The 13371-nt window shown below is 55.1% G+C and overlaps 11 protein-coding genes across 11 annotated transcripts; 4 read left to right on the forward strand and 7 right to left on the reverse strand.

Annotated features, from left to right (window-relative positions):
• Positions 1–153: 153 nt before the first annotated feature.
• Positions 154–2736, forward strand: L969DRAFT_46250 (uncharacterized protein; the record flags this gene model as incomplete). Its single annotated transcript, XM_014713959.1, has 3 exons — positions 154–908; positions 963–2254; positions 2303–2736. The coding sequence occupies 3 exons, from the start codon at positions 154–156 to the stop codon at positions 2734–2736; spliced, it is 2481 nt and encodes an 826-aa protein (XP_014569445.1).
• Positions 2737–2845: 109 nt separating this feature from the next.
• On the forward strand, positions 2846–4248 carry L969DRAFT_46362 (uncharacterized protein; the record flags this gene model as incomplete). Its single annotated transcript, XM_014713960.1, has 2 exons — positions 2846–3023; positions 3074–4248. The coding sequence occupies 2 exons, from the start codon at positions 2846–2848 to the stop codon at positions 4246–4248; spliced, it is 1353 nt and encodes a 450-aa protein (XP_014569446.1).
• Positions 4249–4346: 98 nt separating this feature from the next.
• L969DRAFT_46396 (uncharacterized protein) lies at positions 4347–6539 on the reverse strand (the record flags this gene model as incomplete). The annotated part of the gene is made up of 12 exons (XM_014713961.1): positions 4347–4381; positions 4432–4663; positions 4717–4772; positions 4974–5184; positions 5253–5300; positions 5342–5456; positions 5515–5646; positions 5703–6084; positions 6136–6228; positions 6279–6298; positions 6356–6422; positions 6488–6539. The coding sequence occupies 12 exons, from the start codon at positions 6537–6539 to the stop codon at positions 4347–4349; spliced, it is 1443 nt and encodes a 480-aa protein (XP_014569447.1).
• A 212-nt stretch (positions 6540–6751) lies between these two features.
• On the forward strand, positions 6752–7847 carry L969DRAFT_93383 (uncharacterized protein; the record flags this gene model as incomplete). Its single annotated transcript, XM_014713962.1, has 5 exons — positions 6752–6846; positions 6894–6968; positions 7017–7226; positions 7279–7450; positions 7497–7847. 5 exons carry the CDS (start codon positions 6752–6754, stop codon positions 7845–7847), a joined length of 903 nt encoding a protein of 300 aa, XP_014569448.1.
• A 74-nt stretch (positions 7848–7921) lies between these two features.
• Positions 7922–8380, reverse strand: L969DRAFT_46790 (uncharacterized protein; the record flags this gene model as incomplete). The annotated part of the gene is made up of 2 exons (XM_014713963.1): positions 7922–8088; positions 8140–8380. The coding sequence occupies 2 exons, from the start codon at positions 8378–8380 to the stop codon at positions 7922–7924; spliced, it is 408 nt and encodes a 135-aa protein (XP_014569449.1).
• Positions 8381–8488: 108 nt separating this feature from the next.
• Positions 8489–10069, forward strand: L969DRAFT_72375 (uncharacterized protein; the record flags this gene model as incomplete). Its single annotated transcript, XM_014713964.1, has 3 exons — positions 8489–9296; positions 9345–9634; positions 9693–10069. Exons 1-3 carry the CDS (start codon positions 8515–8517, stop codon positions 10067–10069), a joined length of 1449 nt encoding a protein of 482 aa, XP_014569450.1. The 5' UTR covers positions 8489–8514.
• Positions 9589–10559, reverse strand: L969DRAFT_102314 (uncharacterized protein). The gene is made up of 3 exons (XM_014713965.1): positions 10309–10559; positions 9691–10254; positions 9589–9633 (listed from the first exon to the last, which is right to left on the reverse strand). Exons 1-2 carry the CDS (start codon positions 10447–10449, stop codon positions 10072–10074), a joined length of 324 nt encoding a protein of 107 aa, XP_014569451.1. The 5' UTR covers positions 10450–10559; the 3' UTR covers positions 9589–9633; positions 9691–10071.
• A 149-nt stretch (positions 10560–10708) lies between these two features.
• Positions 10709–11400, reverse strand: L969DRAFT_86098 (uncharacterized protein). The gene is made up of 2 exons (XM_014713966.1): positions 10913–11400; positions 10709–10851 (listed from the first exon to the last, which is right to left on the reverse strand). Exon 1 carries the CDS (start codon positions 11142–11144, stop codon positions 10974–10976), a length of 171 nt encoding a protein of 56 aa, XP_014569452.1. The 5' UTR covers positions 11145–11400; the 3' UTR covers positions 10709–10851; positions 10913–10973.
• L969DRAFT_86100 (uncharacterized protein) lies at positions 10819–11962 on the reverse strand. The gene is made up of 3 exons (XM_014713967.1): positions 11412–11962; positions 10911–11358; positions 10819–10849 (listed from the first exon to the last, which is right to left on the reverse strand). The coding sequence occupies exons 1-2, from the start codon at positions 11655–11657 to the stop codon at positions 11260–11262; spliced, it is 345 nt and encodes a 114-aa protein (XP_014569453.1). The 5' UTR covers positions 11658–11962; the 3' UTR covers positions 10819–10849; positions 10911–11259.
• On the reverse strand, positions 11774–11995 carry L969DRAFT_45817 (uncharacterized protein; the record flags this gene model as incomplete). Its single annotated transcript, XM_014713968.1, has 1 exon — positions 11774–11995. The coding sequence occupies one exon, from the start codon at positions 11993–11995 to the stop codon at positions 11774–11776; it is 222 nt and encodes a 73-aa protein (XP_014569454.1).
• A 499-nt stretch (positions 11996–12494) lies between these two features.
• On the reverse strand, positions 12495–12958 carry L969DRAFT_27148 (uncharacterized protein; the record flags this gene model as incomplete). The annotated part of the gene is made up of 4 exons (XM_014713604.1): positions 12495–12586; positions 12643–12684; positions 12773–12822; positions 12879–12958. Coding segments are annotated over 4 exons (264 nt in total), but the record flags the coding sequence as incomplete, so codon positions are not given.
• Positions 12959–13371: the final 413 nt, after the last annotated feature.

A 13371-nucleotide genomic window follows, 5' to 3' on the forward strand; every position in this document is an offset into this window, starting at 1 on the left:
CTGACACTGGAAAGACAAAGACTTGAAGCAGATTGGATCGAAGTCAGGCAGGCAGGCAAGACGTTGACATTGACTCTCTTTATTAGGAACACGCGCGATTTTGTCCTCCTCAACGTCGTCGACGCTGACGAGCTCCTCTGACGTGAGCAGCGGATGGCGACGACTCTCGAAGGCCTGAAGAAGGAGTTTGCCGAGAGCGAGGGCTTGCCACAGTCACTAGCATCAGAGGACACGGTTTTCTATAGCCTGCATTGGCTGCCGTCGAACTCAAACTCTGGGCATGACGACGATGGGACGATTTGGCAGCTCAAACTGCTCGCTGTGATCTCATGGGCCGAGAAGGAGTCGCAGGCGAACGGATGGATATGGCACAAGGACAGCTTTCAGCTCGCGATCTGCTCCGACCTCGTCACGACAGAGCATGCCACTGCCGTCCATCCCCAAGAAACGGCCCTTGCTTCCGCTTCTACTGCCCCAAGCTGTTCCAACCTCTCCCAAGGAAGCTCATACAGGTATCTGTCGGGCCAGACTCGCATCGGCAGCTCCCTCTTTGATGAATACTACCTGCTCTATTTGCTCCACAAGTTATCTGTGGCGAAATTTGGCGATGGCCAATGGGCTATCACGATCACCGACCAAGATGGACAATTTATGCTCATCGATGCTGCTGAAGCTGGTCTACCCAAGTGGGTCAAACCCGAAGTCATGGACGGTCGCGTTTGGATCGTCAAGGGCGAAATCCATCTCGTGCCACTCATGCACCCCATTCCTCACGATGGCAAAGGCAAAGAACGCGCGCAGGATAATGTCATCATGCCATGGCAAGCGCTTGCAGTGATTGTGGATCCTCTGCTGCCTAGTCGTGCCCCTCGCTCTGTCGAAAGAGAGATCTTTTCACACATTGCCAAGTACGTCGGGCATCCTGAGCACAGCATCAGTGCTAAGGCTGCCACCTCGACCAGCTTTCCTGACAGGATCCTCAAGGAGCATCTCCACACGACCTCTGCTTACTTGCCTACACGCCTCGCGCAAGTGTTCGCGCAAGGGCCAGACTTCGTTGCGCTGGCCTCGAATACATTCTACGGCCGCGAGCCGATAGGCCAAGAAGCTCGCTGGCTAGAGCGTATGCAACATCTGCCACCGGACTCTATGCCGGGTCTATCCAGGTCGGCCTCCTTACCGGAGAGCGTGCAGTTGTGCAAGATCCAGATGACTCGTCCACTCTTTGCGCAGCTCGTTTGTCAGCAATTCGATGCCCCCGCTGTGTTTGCGAGTCGCGGATGGTCACCGACTGTCGCTAAGCCGAACGCGGCACAGGTCCAGGAGTTGCGCAGGAGGGAAGTAGGCATGAAGCTCACTTGCGGCTTCGAGCTCGTGCTGCAAAGAGCACAAAAGCTCATGGACGAGCATCCGATCTCCTATGCTGTAGGCGAATCAAGTATGCAAAGTTGGCAGCAGGCAATATCCGTTAGCGACCACGCGACTTCAACATTACTAATGAGACGAGCGAGGCGACTGCAGCTATTCGCTAACAGTGACGCCACGGACATTCTCAGCGAGATTGACGACGCTCTCCTGTGCGATGCGAGCGAGCTTTTCGCGTCGTCGACATCTACACGGGTAGCTCTCACCACCGATTCGCTTGCAGAAACTCCGGAATCATGGCTGGACGTCGATCCAGAAGGCCTCGAGGCTCTGCTCGCCTCCAAGCTAGCAGGTCGCACGGGAGGCGACGAGGATGGCGTGGACGAAGACGAAGTACTGGCGAATGCTCAAGCTGAGCGTTTGACCGGTATGGCCGAAAAGCTTCATGCCTTTATGGACGGCAAAGGCGGCGCAGATGGTGCAGAGCTCGACGACGAGATGTCGGATGACGAGGAGGAGCTGAGCGATAGCGAAGAGGAAGATCCGCCTTACAAGAACGATCCGGAATTGCTCATTCCTCCTCTGCCAGACGGTGAATGGGGCCAGAAGTCCGGCCCAGTCAAAGCAAAGCCAGACGCGATCATGCAAGAACAGATAGCTGAACCTGTGACGAAGAAGCGGGCTGTGTATTCGGACGAGAGCGACGAAGATGAAGCTGAAGATCAAGATCTGGAAGATATCAAATTCACTGGTAGCCAGTGGAATGACGATGAGGATGACATAGCCATGGAAGGCGAGCTGGACGACTTTCTCGAGTTCACGCGGCAAGCCTTAGGTCTCAGTGACGCCGAGTATAAGGACATCATCGCTACTCGGCAGCGTAACGGCGGTGAGTCTAGTGTCAAATTGCTGGTTGTGACTGATCGCTTGCATGCAGCCCATGTGCCCACACAGCCGAGCGCACCCTCCAGACCGCCGCAGCGTCAGCCTCCAAAGCGCACTGTCAACTCGCAAGCTCAAACGCAAGCCAAGTCGAACGGTGAACCTGCCAAGAACGCCAACCTGGCAACGTTTGACGATGTTATGGATGCAATGGACGCTCACCTCGCTTCTGCTCGCAAGCCTAAGCCGGCGCCTGTCCAATCAGACTCAGAAGAGGAAGAGAGCGAGGACGAGATGATGGCGATGGATCGAGAGCTCGCGAAGCATCTCAAGACGGAAGTCAAGGGCAAAGGTCAAGGACAGGAAGAGTACGCGATGATTCAGAACTTCCTAGAGAGCTTCAAAAGCCAGGGAGGCTTATCTGGACCTGCGAGCAATTTACTGGGACGTCTCGACCCTACCTTTGTCATGCCGAGAGATCACGAGTAGATCCAAGTACATTGCATGAGCCCCCTCTGAGCGCTTCGAGCGCGTCGACCGCATACACCGCTAACACTTTTCGCGTCTACGCCTGCAGGTGGTCTGAGCTTGAGCGGAGATGGCGACAAAGATGCTTCAGACGGCCGAGCGGTCACTCAAGATCTTACCTGCTGAGCTCTGTCTGGCAGCAGTCCTACGAAATGGTCAATCGTTCAGATGGCACAAACGTATCACTTGCCAGGGCGAGCTTTGGTCTATCGCGTGGTCTGACCGTACGATCGAGCTGCGACAAGATGGTCGGTCTGCTACGGCTTCGAAGCAAGTGACGACTGACTCGAAGCTGCAGGCACGGCGATCTACTATCGAGCTCTGTACCCTCTGAGCGCGCAAAAAGAGCACGAGCTAGACGAGGCACAAGCGACGACGCTAGCCATACTACGACGGTATCTGTCGCTGTCTATTTCGCTCAGCGATCTGTACGCTCACTGGTCCAGCCGGGATCCCAACTTTGTCAAGCAGACCGATAATGGCAGATTCGGCGGCATCCGAGTCCTGCGGCAGCCCATCTGGGAGACCATCGTCGCTTTCATCTGCTCGTCCAACAACAACATTGCCCGTATAGGCTTGATGATCTCACGGCTTTGCGAGTCGCTCGGAAGCAAGATGCCGAGCTCAGATTCGGCCGAAGAGGCGACGGTCATGTACAGCTTCCCCAGCCCTGAAGCGATCGGCCAAGCCGGTAACGAGACCCTGTTGCGCCAGCTCGGCTTTGGCTATCGCGCAGAGTATGTTGTCAAGACGGCTCAGATGGTGCAGGAGCTCGCAAAAGCGCACAATGCCTCACTAGCGCCCGGCGAGCATCTCGGCGTGGAAGCCTATCTCGACAGCTGGTCAAAGCTATCCTACACAGATGCACGCGAGCAGCTGTTACAGCTCTGCGGGGTCGGTCCCAAAGTGGCAGACTGTATTGCCCTCTTTGGGCTAGGCTTCGCCCAGACGGTACCGGTCGATCGACATGTATGGCAAATTGCCATACGAGACTATCACTTCAACATTGGCAAAGGTCGAGAGAAAGACGGTCCGATGAGCAAGGAGATCTATGTGAGAGTGCAGACGAAGCTCCAAGATCTCTGGGGCGACTATGCTGGTTGGGCCCAGCAAGTCTTGTTCACCGCCGACTTGCGCTCGTTCGCAAACTATGAGAACGCCTTGCTGGACAGCAAGATCAACGTCATAGCAGACGTTGATTCAAGTGCAAGTGTCAAGAGCGAAGAGGCAACCACTGAAATGGAAGGCGAGGATATCGCAGCACTCGTTCACACACCTGCTCCCCGAAGAACCCGCAAGGAGTTACTGACGAGCACGAAGAAGCGTCGTATCGTCAGAAGCGCCATCGAAGCTTACCCGACGCCGAGTGCTACGCCGGTCAAAAGCGAGAGCGAAGTGGCGGATGTCTCTTTGGGCGCAACGGAGCATCAAATCGATGTCAAACTCGGGCGGCGATCGAGCAAACGTCCATGATGACCGGCAGATGTACGAGCCAGGAATTGAATTGTACATGTTGTACAACATACAGATCAATCAGCGTGCGAGTGGTTGACAGCTGTCGCGCCGTGCGATCAGTCATCGTTGATGTTGTGCTTCTTCTTGACATCTGCCAGCCAACGTCAGCCTGAATAAAGATCTTAGCCACGTCGCACTGACCAGCTAGCTCTGCTTCTCGCTTTGCCAGATCTTTGGCTGCTTGCTTGGCCGGCTGATGGTAAAGCACGACGAGATACCGCTCTTGCAGGTGGAAGCCATTGAGATTCTCATAAGCTGCCTTGGCATCGTAGATATCCTCCATGACGACATAGGCAGTCCCTCTGGTCTTCTGTGCACTGCCTAATCTGATCTGCCTGATTGCACCGTACTTGCCAAAGAGCTCGTAGAGATCCTGCCAGATATCAATCAGCCTGCATTCAGAGGCCAAGGGGGCACGCCATTCACTTCGCCCCGGATCTTGAAGGACAGGTTCTTGACGAATAGGATCCGGTTGACATCGGCTGACAGCGTCCTCGAGCGGTCCATGCTTGGCAACTTAACTTGGCTGCTGCACCCACTCTGTAGACCGCGCCAGCTCATTCAAAATATTATTCAAGCATCATGCGTGAAGTCGAACACGCAGACTGCTCGCGTCTTCTGCAGATCAGTGGCAGCCTCGGCATGCGCGCCCTGTGCCATCGGCAGTCATGAGAAGCACACACGAAAGTTCGGTAGTTCATCCATGGCAAGAAATGAAATTGTCGCGGGACACATGCCAGCAGCGAGAATGAAAGTCTTTGCAATGAGAAAGCCAAGCCGACCATTTCGTTCGTTGACCAGGTATGGGCGCAAACGATGTGAGATATGCGCGAGATGTCTAGCCCGAGCCAGCGGAGAAAGCGCGGCCGAAGAGGATCTCCTGCAGCTTGTCGTCTGTGACGCAGGAAGGGCATCAGCTGAAGCACTGCGCGCAAAGGCAACTCGTTCTGTGAGTGACTTACACATCGAGAGCACACCCGCACCGGCAACACCACGCAGGATGTTTGCGCCTGTCGAGAGAAACTCGTTAACTCAAGCTCGAACGGGAAACCGGAGGCGTACCTGCACCCTTGAAGAGGAAGGCGACACCCTCGTTCTTGATGATCTGAGCACCACAGTCGATCATGTTCTTGTAGTGTACCTTCTCGCCGGATGTCATCATCATACTGGCAGGCCGGGACAGCGTCAGCCAAGCAAGACAGACCGAGAGCGAATGCAACCCACCGTCTTCGGATCGTGTCTAGAGGATAACTGGCAATACCGGCACCGGTGGTGACACCCCAGCCGAGCAAGAAGCTGGCAAGGAAGCTACCCTTCAGGTTGCCGGTGAGGACGACGGGCTTCAGGGAATCGTACCTGCACGCGCCTCTCGTCAGCCTTGCACGTGCGCGAGACAGGCAGAATGAACGGACATGCCGAAGTAGAGACCACGGTAGACGACGATACCGACGACAGAGGGCACGAAACCACGGTAGAGACCGGCGATACCGTCGGTAGCGAGCGTCTTCTTGTAGACATCGATGAGACCGTTGAATTGACGTTCAGAAGAGGCGCCCTTCTTGATCGACTTTGCGTCGTTGGCCAGACGGGTACGGGCGTAGTCGAGAGAGTAGACGAAGAGGAGCGAGGTGGCACCAGCACCACCACCGGCAGCGAGATTGCCGAACATCCACCAGCCGTATCCGTCCTTGTCCTTCTTGAAGTTGAAGAGCGATTTGAAGTAGTCCTTGAAGGCAAAGTTGAGTGCCTGCGTGGGGAAATAACGGATGACGTTGGCGGTGTTGCCTCGCCAGACTGCGCGCCCTCCGTTCAGCAGCGTCAACGTGGCCAGTCAACGCGACGTACAGGCTACGAGACCCTCGTCGGCGTAGGTACGCGTGGCGCAGTCGACGATGCCTTTGTACGGCGTCGAGAGACGGCCCGACTTGAGCATTTCACCTGTCGGGACCGATCAGCCGAGTCAAACGCGAGCTAGACAAGGCGCTCACCCTGGTTCTGCACGAGCAGTCTGAGCGAGAAAGGAGAGGTAAGCGGCCGTAAAGGTGGTTATCGGAGCTTGACCTACTTGATACGCTCAATGGGCGCGGCCGCCGTCTTTGCTACTGCAGCAGATACACCGCCCATGAGGAAATCTATCGAGCAGGAAGGAGCACCTCGTCAGCGGACCGTGATGTGAGCAGGAGCCGGCCGAATCTACCCTGGGCGAACTCCTTTGGCGTTTTGCCTTGCTTCTTCGCGACTGCCGCCATTTCTACAGACTGTACCGGCTCGAGCGTCAGTGACGTGCTCGCCCGCGCGATGAGGAGGTGATGGGCCACTCACTGTGAATGCGCGAGAGCGTCCTCAGCAAAATTTGCTGTGTGCTTTGTTGAGTGTTCCGACGTTTACTGAAGAGCCGACAAGTGCCGAGCGCGCTCGCGTCGATCCAAGCGCTTGCAGTCTGATCGCTGCTTGCCCATCCATGACGACTGTCCTCGACCTTGCACTTGTGCCCCGCATCGAGTATCCCTACTACTATCGCCAATCGGCTTCGTCAGGCACAATTGACGAGTTTCTGTTGGTCAATCGTCCTTCGACTTGAACAGTCCTGATGCCGGCCGCAGTGCGGAACATGTTCCCTCGAATACCCCGGAGGTCACGACGATAGGCGGCGCAAGAGTTGAGACGCCTTGGATCTAGTGCGTCGGCGAACGATACATCTCGACGCACTCTGATCGTTGGTCAAGCGTCACGACTGACAAGCAAGAAAAGTCGATAGAAGGAGCCAAAGACTTTGACGAACTCATCGAGCCTGCCACTGCTATTCTGAACGATCTCGCGAAGGAGATTGCTGCAATCGATGATGATCCACAAATCCCCATTCGAGGCAGAAAGGGTGTGCTGAGCAAAAAGCAAGCGCGAGAGTCGAAACATCCCCAGGCGATTGCCGAATTCAGGCAAGCCCTTTGCCAGAAGAATGAGATAAAGCAGCTCATTTGATACAGGCAGAAAGCTTGCCGAGGAATCGCACTATACGTCTGGCTCTTGGCTCTACTTTATTCCAGACCTCAAACGAGGCGATGAAGCTTTCCTAAGGATCAGCAAAGCCCTCTGCGACGAGGATGGCGCGTTGAGAAAGACTGCTGCCAATGCCTGCAAGATTACGACTGGATCGCCAGAGGTGCGCAGACCCCGAACGGTGCCGAATGAGCTAACAAACGAGCCAGATGGCACGAATCATCCTCTACATTCCCGATTCGTGGGATAGAGAAGCTGCACGAGAGGTCTGCAGAGTGTCGTGTACTGAGCTCGGCTTGACGCCATCGGCCTTCAAGCCAGACATCTACAAGGCCGCTGGTCTGGACTCGAAGCATCCTTCCAAGCTGAAAGCTTCCATCTACGTCCCTGGCGATTTCCTCTCGAAAGACGAGCTCGCAGAGATTGCGAACAAGCGTCAGGCTGCACTCGACGCTATGAAAGCCCAGCCGAAGCGAAAGACGCTAGCAGAAGAAGAAGCGGCGAATCCTTTCGAAGAATCTGACGATGAAGACAATCCGCCCAAGAAAGCAAAACAGTAGTCACAATCATACGATGCGTCATGTTGTTGGAACAACAAAAATGTGTTGTACAAGCTTGCACCCGAGCCTCGAGCTCAGCCTTGCAATTTGCCCTTTTTGCCCTTTTTGAACTGAGTGTTCGGCCGCTTGTGCGTCTTTAAGCCTTTCTTGTGCTTCCAGGTCTGACGTCCGGTCGAGCGCTCGCCGGAAGTGGATATCTTTGGCGCTGGCTTTGCTGTTCCGTCGATGGGCATTGCTTCCTCTGTCCCCAAAATTTTGAGTAATTGCAGGCAATATGAGCTGTTGTGCTCACCTTTGTCCTTTGATTCGCTCACTACGGCTTGTGGCTCTTCCTCGGCTACAATAGCATCTTCGTCCGTCTCGAAACCATCATCGTTCTCCTCCCGGTCGACTGGACCGAGCGCAGATTGCTTCAACTTGCTCGAGAGCCTGTCTAGGCGTGCATCGTGTACTTTGACATAGGGCGATTTGTCATCTGTTCTCCGTCGTCGTCTGTTCGCCGTCGGCCGCTTGGCTCGCAGTGACTTTGCCATCGCCCGCTCGTAGAACACCGGCCAGAGCGAAGATTTGACTCAGCCAGAGTGCCGCGCGTGTGACGTGTGACGTGTCACGCGTGACAGACAGCGGCAAATTCGTAGAGAGACGACAAATTTTGGATTCGCTCGACATGGCTTCATCGAAGAAGAGGGCCGTCTCGGGGCCTGTCAAAGCTTCCCAGATGAACGGGCATGTCAGTAAAGGCAAAGCGCGAGCGGTTTCGGACTCGCACACGCTTGCTAAAGCGCAAAAACCAAGTTTGCAGCCCACGACGTCACTTCCACCTGCTGCCTCAAGTTCCGCACAAGCCGAGATGTCTCAAGATGAAATGGATATGAACGAGATAGGAGGCTCGAGTGATGAGGATCCAGATGATACGAACGGCGGCGTGACAGAGCAAGGCATGCAAAGATTGATGGAGCTCATCAAGGATATCGAGCCCGAAGAGCTTGGTCTGCTAGCTTCAGACGACGAAGACTTCGATGAGGAAGGAACAGAGGAGGGCGTGGCTTCAGAAGCGGACAGCGAGGATGACACGGGGGATCTCCTGCCTGATGAAGAAGATGACGACGACGACGGTGAAGACGAAGAGGAGGACGAGCAAGAGATTGCTCAAGAGGATGTCGAGACGCTCGACGACGCAGATAGCATACTACCTCTACAGAACGGACACAACGACATCGCTCCAGAGGAAAGCGAGGATGGTCTTGATCTTGACGAAGTGTCCGATAACGCCGACGTTGAAGATGCGGTCATCAAGACAAAGATATTCGTCAATGACACTGTGGCTCTCGATCGAGTGCTCAAGACGTTCCGGTCGAAAGCTGGCTTCTTCGAGACTCAGACCCTCACCTACGATACGCCGCTCGTCATCCCTGATGCGTCCAACGACTTGGAACGAGAGCTCGAATTGTGAGCTACTATTTCTCTCACTGTGCCAATTGCTGACATGACTGTCAGCTATAAGCAATCCCTCTGGGCAGCGAAAACGGCGCATACGCTCTTCAAGCAAGCTGACAAGCCGTTCACTCGTCCGGATGACTACTTTGCAGAGATGGTCAAGTCGGACGATCACATGGAACGAGTCAGGCAAAAGCTCGTCGACGAGACCGCTGCCATCAAAGCATCGGAAGAGGCCAGACGACAGCGACACCTCAAGAAGTTCGGCAAGAACGTGCAAATCTCAAAGCAGAAGGAACGAGACGCAGAGAAAAAGTCGCTGTCTCAAAAAGTCAAAGCTTTCCAGCAAAGTATGCATCTCTCGTCCATCTCTCGGTGGAAGCGCTCGCTGATCATAGCGGTCGACAGAGCGAAAGGATGGCGGCGAGGTCGATGCGGGCGACGAGTTCGATGTCGATCTGCTCGACACGGACGAGCCGCCGAGCAAGAGAGCAAAGTTCGACAATGCTCGTGGTGGACGTGGCGGTCGTGGTGGGCGTGGCGGACGAGGCGGGGGTCGTATGCCTCGGAGCGATCGGGACGCCAAGTATGGCAATCCTTCTGCGGGCAGAAGACCCAAAGAGAACACTCGCGAATCACTCGACGCTGGCTCGTTTGGCGGCAGAGGTCGATCTCGTGGCGGACGTGGCGGTAGTCGCGGTGGCTCGAGCCGAGGGGGCTCACGAGGCGCCAAGCGTGGTTCGGCCAAGCGACCGGGCAAATCGATGCGACAGTCGAACAGATAGTCTCAAGATGTGTTCGACCATGCTCGCAGTCGCTCAGATAGCTTTTGGGTATCGATACGATGCTTCATGATCTGCTCGTTTCCGAGATGCAAGACGGGGATATCGTACTGATATCGGCGCCGCCAGATCTTCACATCTGGCAGCCGATCGTCTCTGATGTTGTAGACTTGCAAGTCAAAGTCAGGCTGAAGGTCTGAGGATCAGCTTTGCCAATCTTGGTCTGTTTCGCAAAGACTTGCCTGGTCTGGCATCGATTCGAGCTTTTCGAGCGCTTCTTCGCACAGCGTACACTCTGGGCCACCCACATAGAGCGTGAGCCGCGGTCGTGAGCTCAGGCTACGAGCACTTGTAGCTAGTCTGCGGCACAACATCGAATTCATCGAATAAACGTCATTCGCGTCAGCAAATACACTGCCGGCATTTATTGCTGACACGTGTCGATTGCCATATAGACTGACACGTCATCGTTGTCAGGTAAAATAGCAAAGCGAGATTGCTAGTCAAACTAGCGGCCAGCGACCCCCTTGCCAATCTTTTTCTGAGCAGTACAATGCATATGCAGGCAAATGCCTTCGCATGACTCTACATAGCTTAGCCTCCACCCTTTTTGCGGCTGACAGTAATGGATATGCGCAGCTTTCTTCACATATCACATTTACGACGAAGGGAATCCTGATGCGAGCGAGAGTCNTCTTTGCGGGACGCAGCAAGATCTTCAGAGCTAGCGGCGTCGGGGAATGCTCGAGTTGGATCACAGGGCCTGTTGCAGCTCGCAAAACAAGGCAAGTCGCTTGCATTGCGGATCTCAATCGATCCGTTGACCTTGAAGCTTCGAGTCGACAGCGCTTGCCGAGTGACTCGGGCATCACGGCACTCATAGAGACGATTCTTAGCGAACGTGCCTTCAGGCAGACCAGAGGAGCCAAGATGAGGCGTCGAAATTTCCCTCCGCTTGCTCGCAGACCTCCACAGGCACGAAATACATTTCACATAGTACCGTCTCGTCAGTCGTCCTGCATGGCAGTATTTCACATGCTGCAACTCTTGCGAGAGATGACGCGAGCAAGAGCGCCATTGTTGTTTCGCAGCACAGCAGTCGAAAGGCGGACGGCTCTTTTCGCTTAGCGACTCAGTAAGGTGCCGAGCATTGCATTACAGCTCAACAAGTAGCTCGGTAGGAGTGACGGGGCTCAGCGGTGCACATCTGCAATTCTCGTCGGCGGCGCGCTGAACTTAGAATTGAGTCTGGCTCTGGCCGGCTTGGCTGCGAGCGCTGCCATTGCTTTGCTCTGCACGGGCACATGTTGAGACAGATCAATTGTCGATCCTCGTTCGCACTCACCTTAGCTTGTTGAGACTTTGGATCGACGAAACCTCTGGTCGTATCTTTATCGGCGACGGGATCAGAGCCCATATGGAGCTTCGTAGGACTGTAGGTTCGCGGCATGAGCTCTGGCTGCATTGCTGATTGCACTTGATCCTCCTGAGCTGCAGTGGTCAGCGCAGCGCCCTCGGACTGAGCGGCTTCGTTCGCTTCGGCATCTCGCAGGTACTGAGCGTCAACCGAACCGCGATCATTGTTAAGCATCTCGCCGAAGCCCTCCTTGAGATGGATCTACTTCTCTGAATGATCGCGGCGATGCTTCTTCGCTCCGTTCGAGCTTGGATTCCAAGGCTCGATGAGATCGACTCGCCAGAGCGGCCTCACTTGGGCACCTTTGTGAGTGAGCTGGCTATGACAAAGGTCGTCACTCCCTTGACGATGGTGTTGCTATTGCTGGGCAGCAAGCCAGTCTTATTCGCACAGTCGGGCCTGTCGTCGTCGCGTGCTGGCTCAAAGCCAAGCTTGCCACTGCCTCTGACGCTGCCCTTCCCAGCAGCTTTGCCATGTGTGAGGCCTGTAGATATGCCTGAGGTGCCTATCATCGGNGAACATTGTACGGCCGTTCTAGGTGTCCTTTGCCAGCAGCGGANTCCAATACTTCGTCTTCGTCGGCAGCTTCATTCTGTGCCGGCTGATTTGTATCGCCGATCTGACTCGTCAACCTGACTGGACTCTGTTCTCACAGCATGCCGATGACAATCCAGTNGCGTTCGATGGGCAGATCGGGATGGCCGGCCGGCCGGGCGCTTCACGCACCACCAAGAAGATCAGCCATAAGAGGAGTAGAACCGGTCTTGGAGATGCTGGTCCCAGGGGAAGGCTCAATCTGCTGGTAGTCTTGATCGTCTGGACGCTGCGTATGAGGCATGGGANATGACTNGAGATCTTTGACAACTCTCAGTCCGTCATCACGCAGACGTGCTGNTTCAGGCGAGCATGATTAAACGGCAGACGGTCTGTTTGCGTGACACGCCACGTGCTTGCATGAGGCTGCTCGTCTGCCTGAGGTATACGCTGAAGCCTCATTGCAGCTGATTCGCCAGGAGACGTCGAGCGAGGTGCATTGCCTCGGATTTCCTGTTGCTGTAAATGAGTATGCGCCTTTATAGATGCAGCCGAGAACGAGGATGCGGCTGGATTGTATCGCATTGAGCACACTGCAGGAGGCAGAGCAGGGCAAGCGACGTACGCTTGTCTCGTCGCTCCGCGAGGTTGCGAGGCCTACGCTCGGCTGCGAGCGCCCGTGCAAGCTTTGAAGACCGGCTCTGGGCTGTCCACGGCAAGGCAATATCAGTGTGATGAGCTGCTGGCGCCGTCACTGTTCTCGGCGCGTAGCTTAAGGCATGCTGAGATGGCGTTTTCTATTTCTCTGCATTCTGCATGGTTCAGCTTGTCCTGCTGCCAGACTCATCGAAAGCTGCTCACTCGGCGATGCTACGACCAGAAGCTCTGCGTCGGATTCTTCGAGGGTCATGCAGCCTGGCCGAATCGTTGCTCGCAACAGCCTCGTCACGAGACACAAGTCACGATCTTCACGAGTCTGATTTTGCTTGCCGGCAGGCTCTTCCAGCAGCAGTCAGCTCGCAATCTGAGGCAGATACGCGTTTTGCGGCTGACAGAGCCAGACACGCACGGGCAAAGATATCTGCTTTAGACGATTGTTTTGAGATCAGCCGTTTTCAGTTGATCAGTCAGAGTCAGCGGAATGTGACACAGCAGTCGGCGAGGCGCTCGCATCAGGATTCTCTCCGTCGTAAGTATGAAGAAGCTGCTGCGCATAAACGACATTGTCAGTCGTAGAAAGGNTGGAGGCTAAGCTATGTAGAGTCATGCGAAGNNATCTGCCTNCATATGCATNGTACTGCTCAGAAAAAGATTGGCAAGGGGGTCGCTGGCCGCTAGTTTGACTAGCAATCGC

Source organism: Mixia osmundae (genome assembly GCF_000708205.1).
Source record: "Mixia osmundae IAM 14324 unplaced genomic scaffold scaffold_3, whole genome shotgun sequence".
Classification (NCBI taxonomy): domain Eukaryota; kingdom Fungi; phylum Basidiomycota; class Mixiomycetes; order Mixiales; family Mixiaceae; genus Mixia; species Mixia osmundae.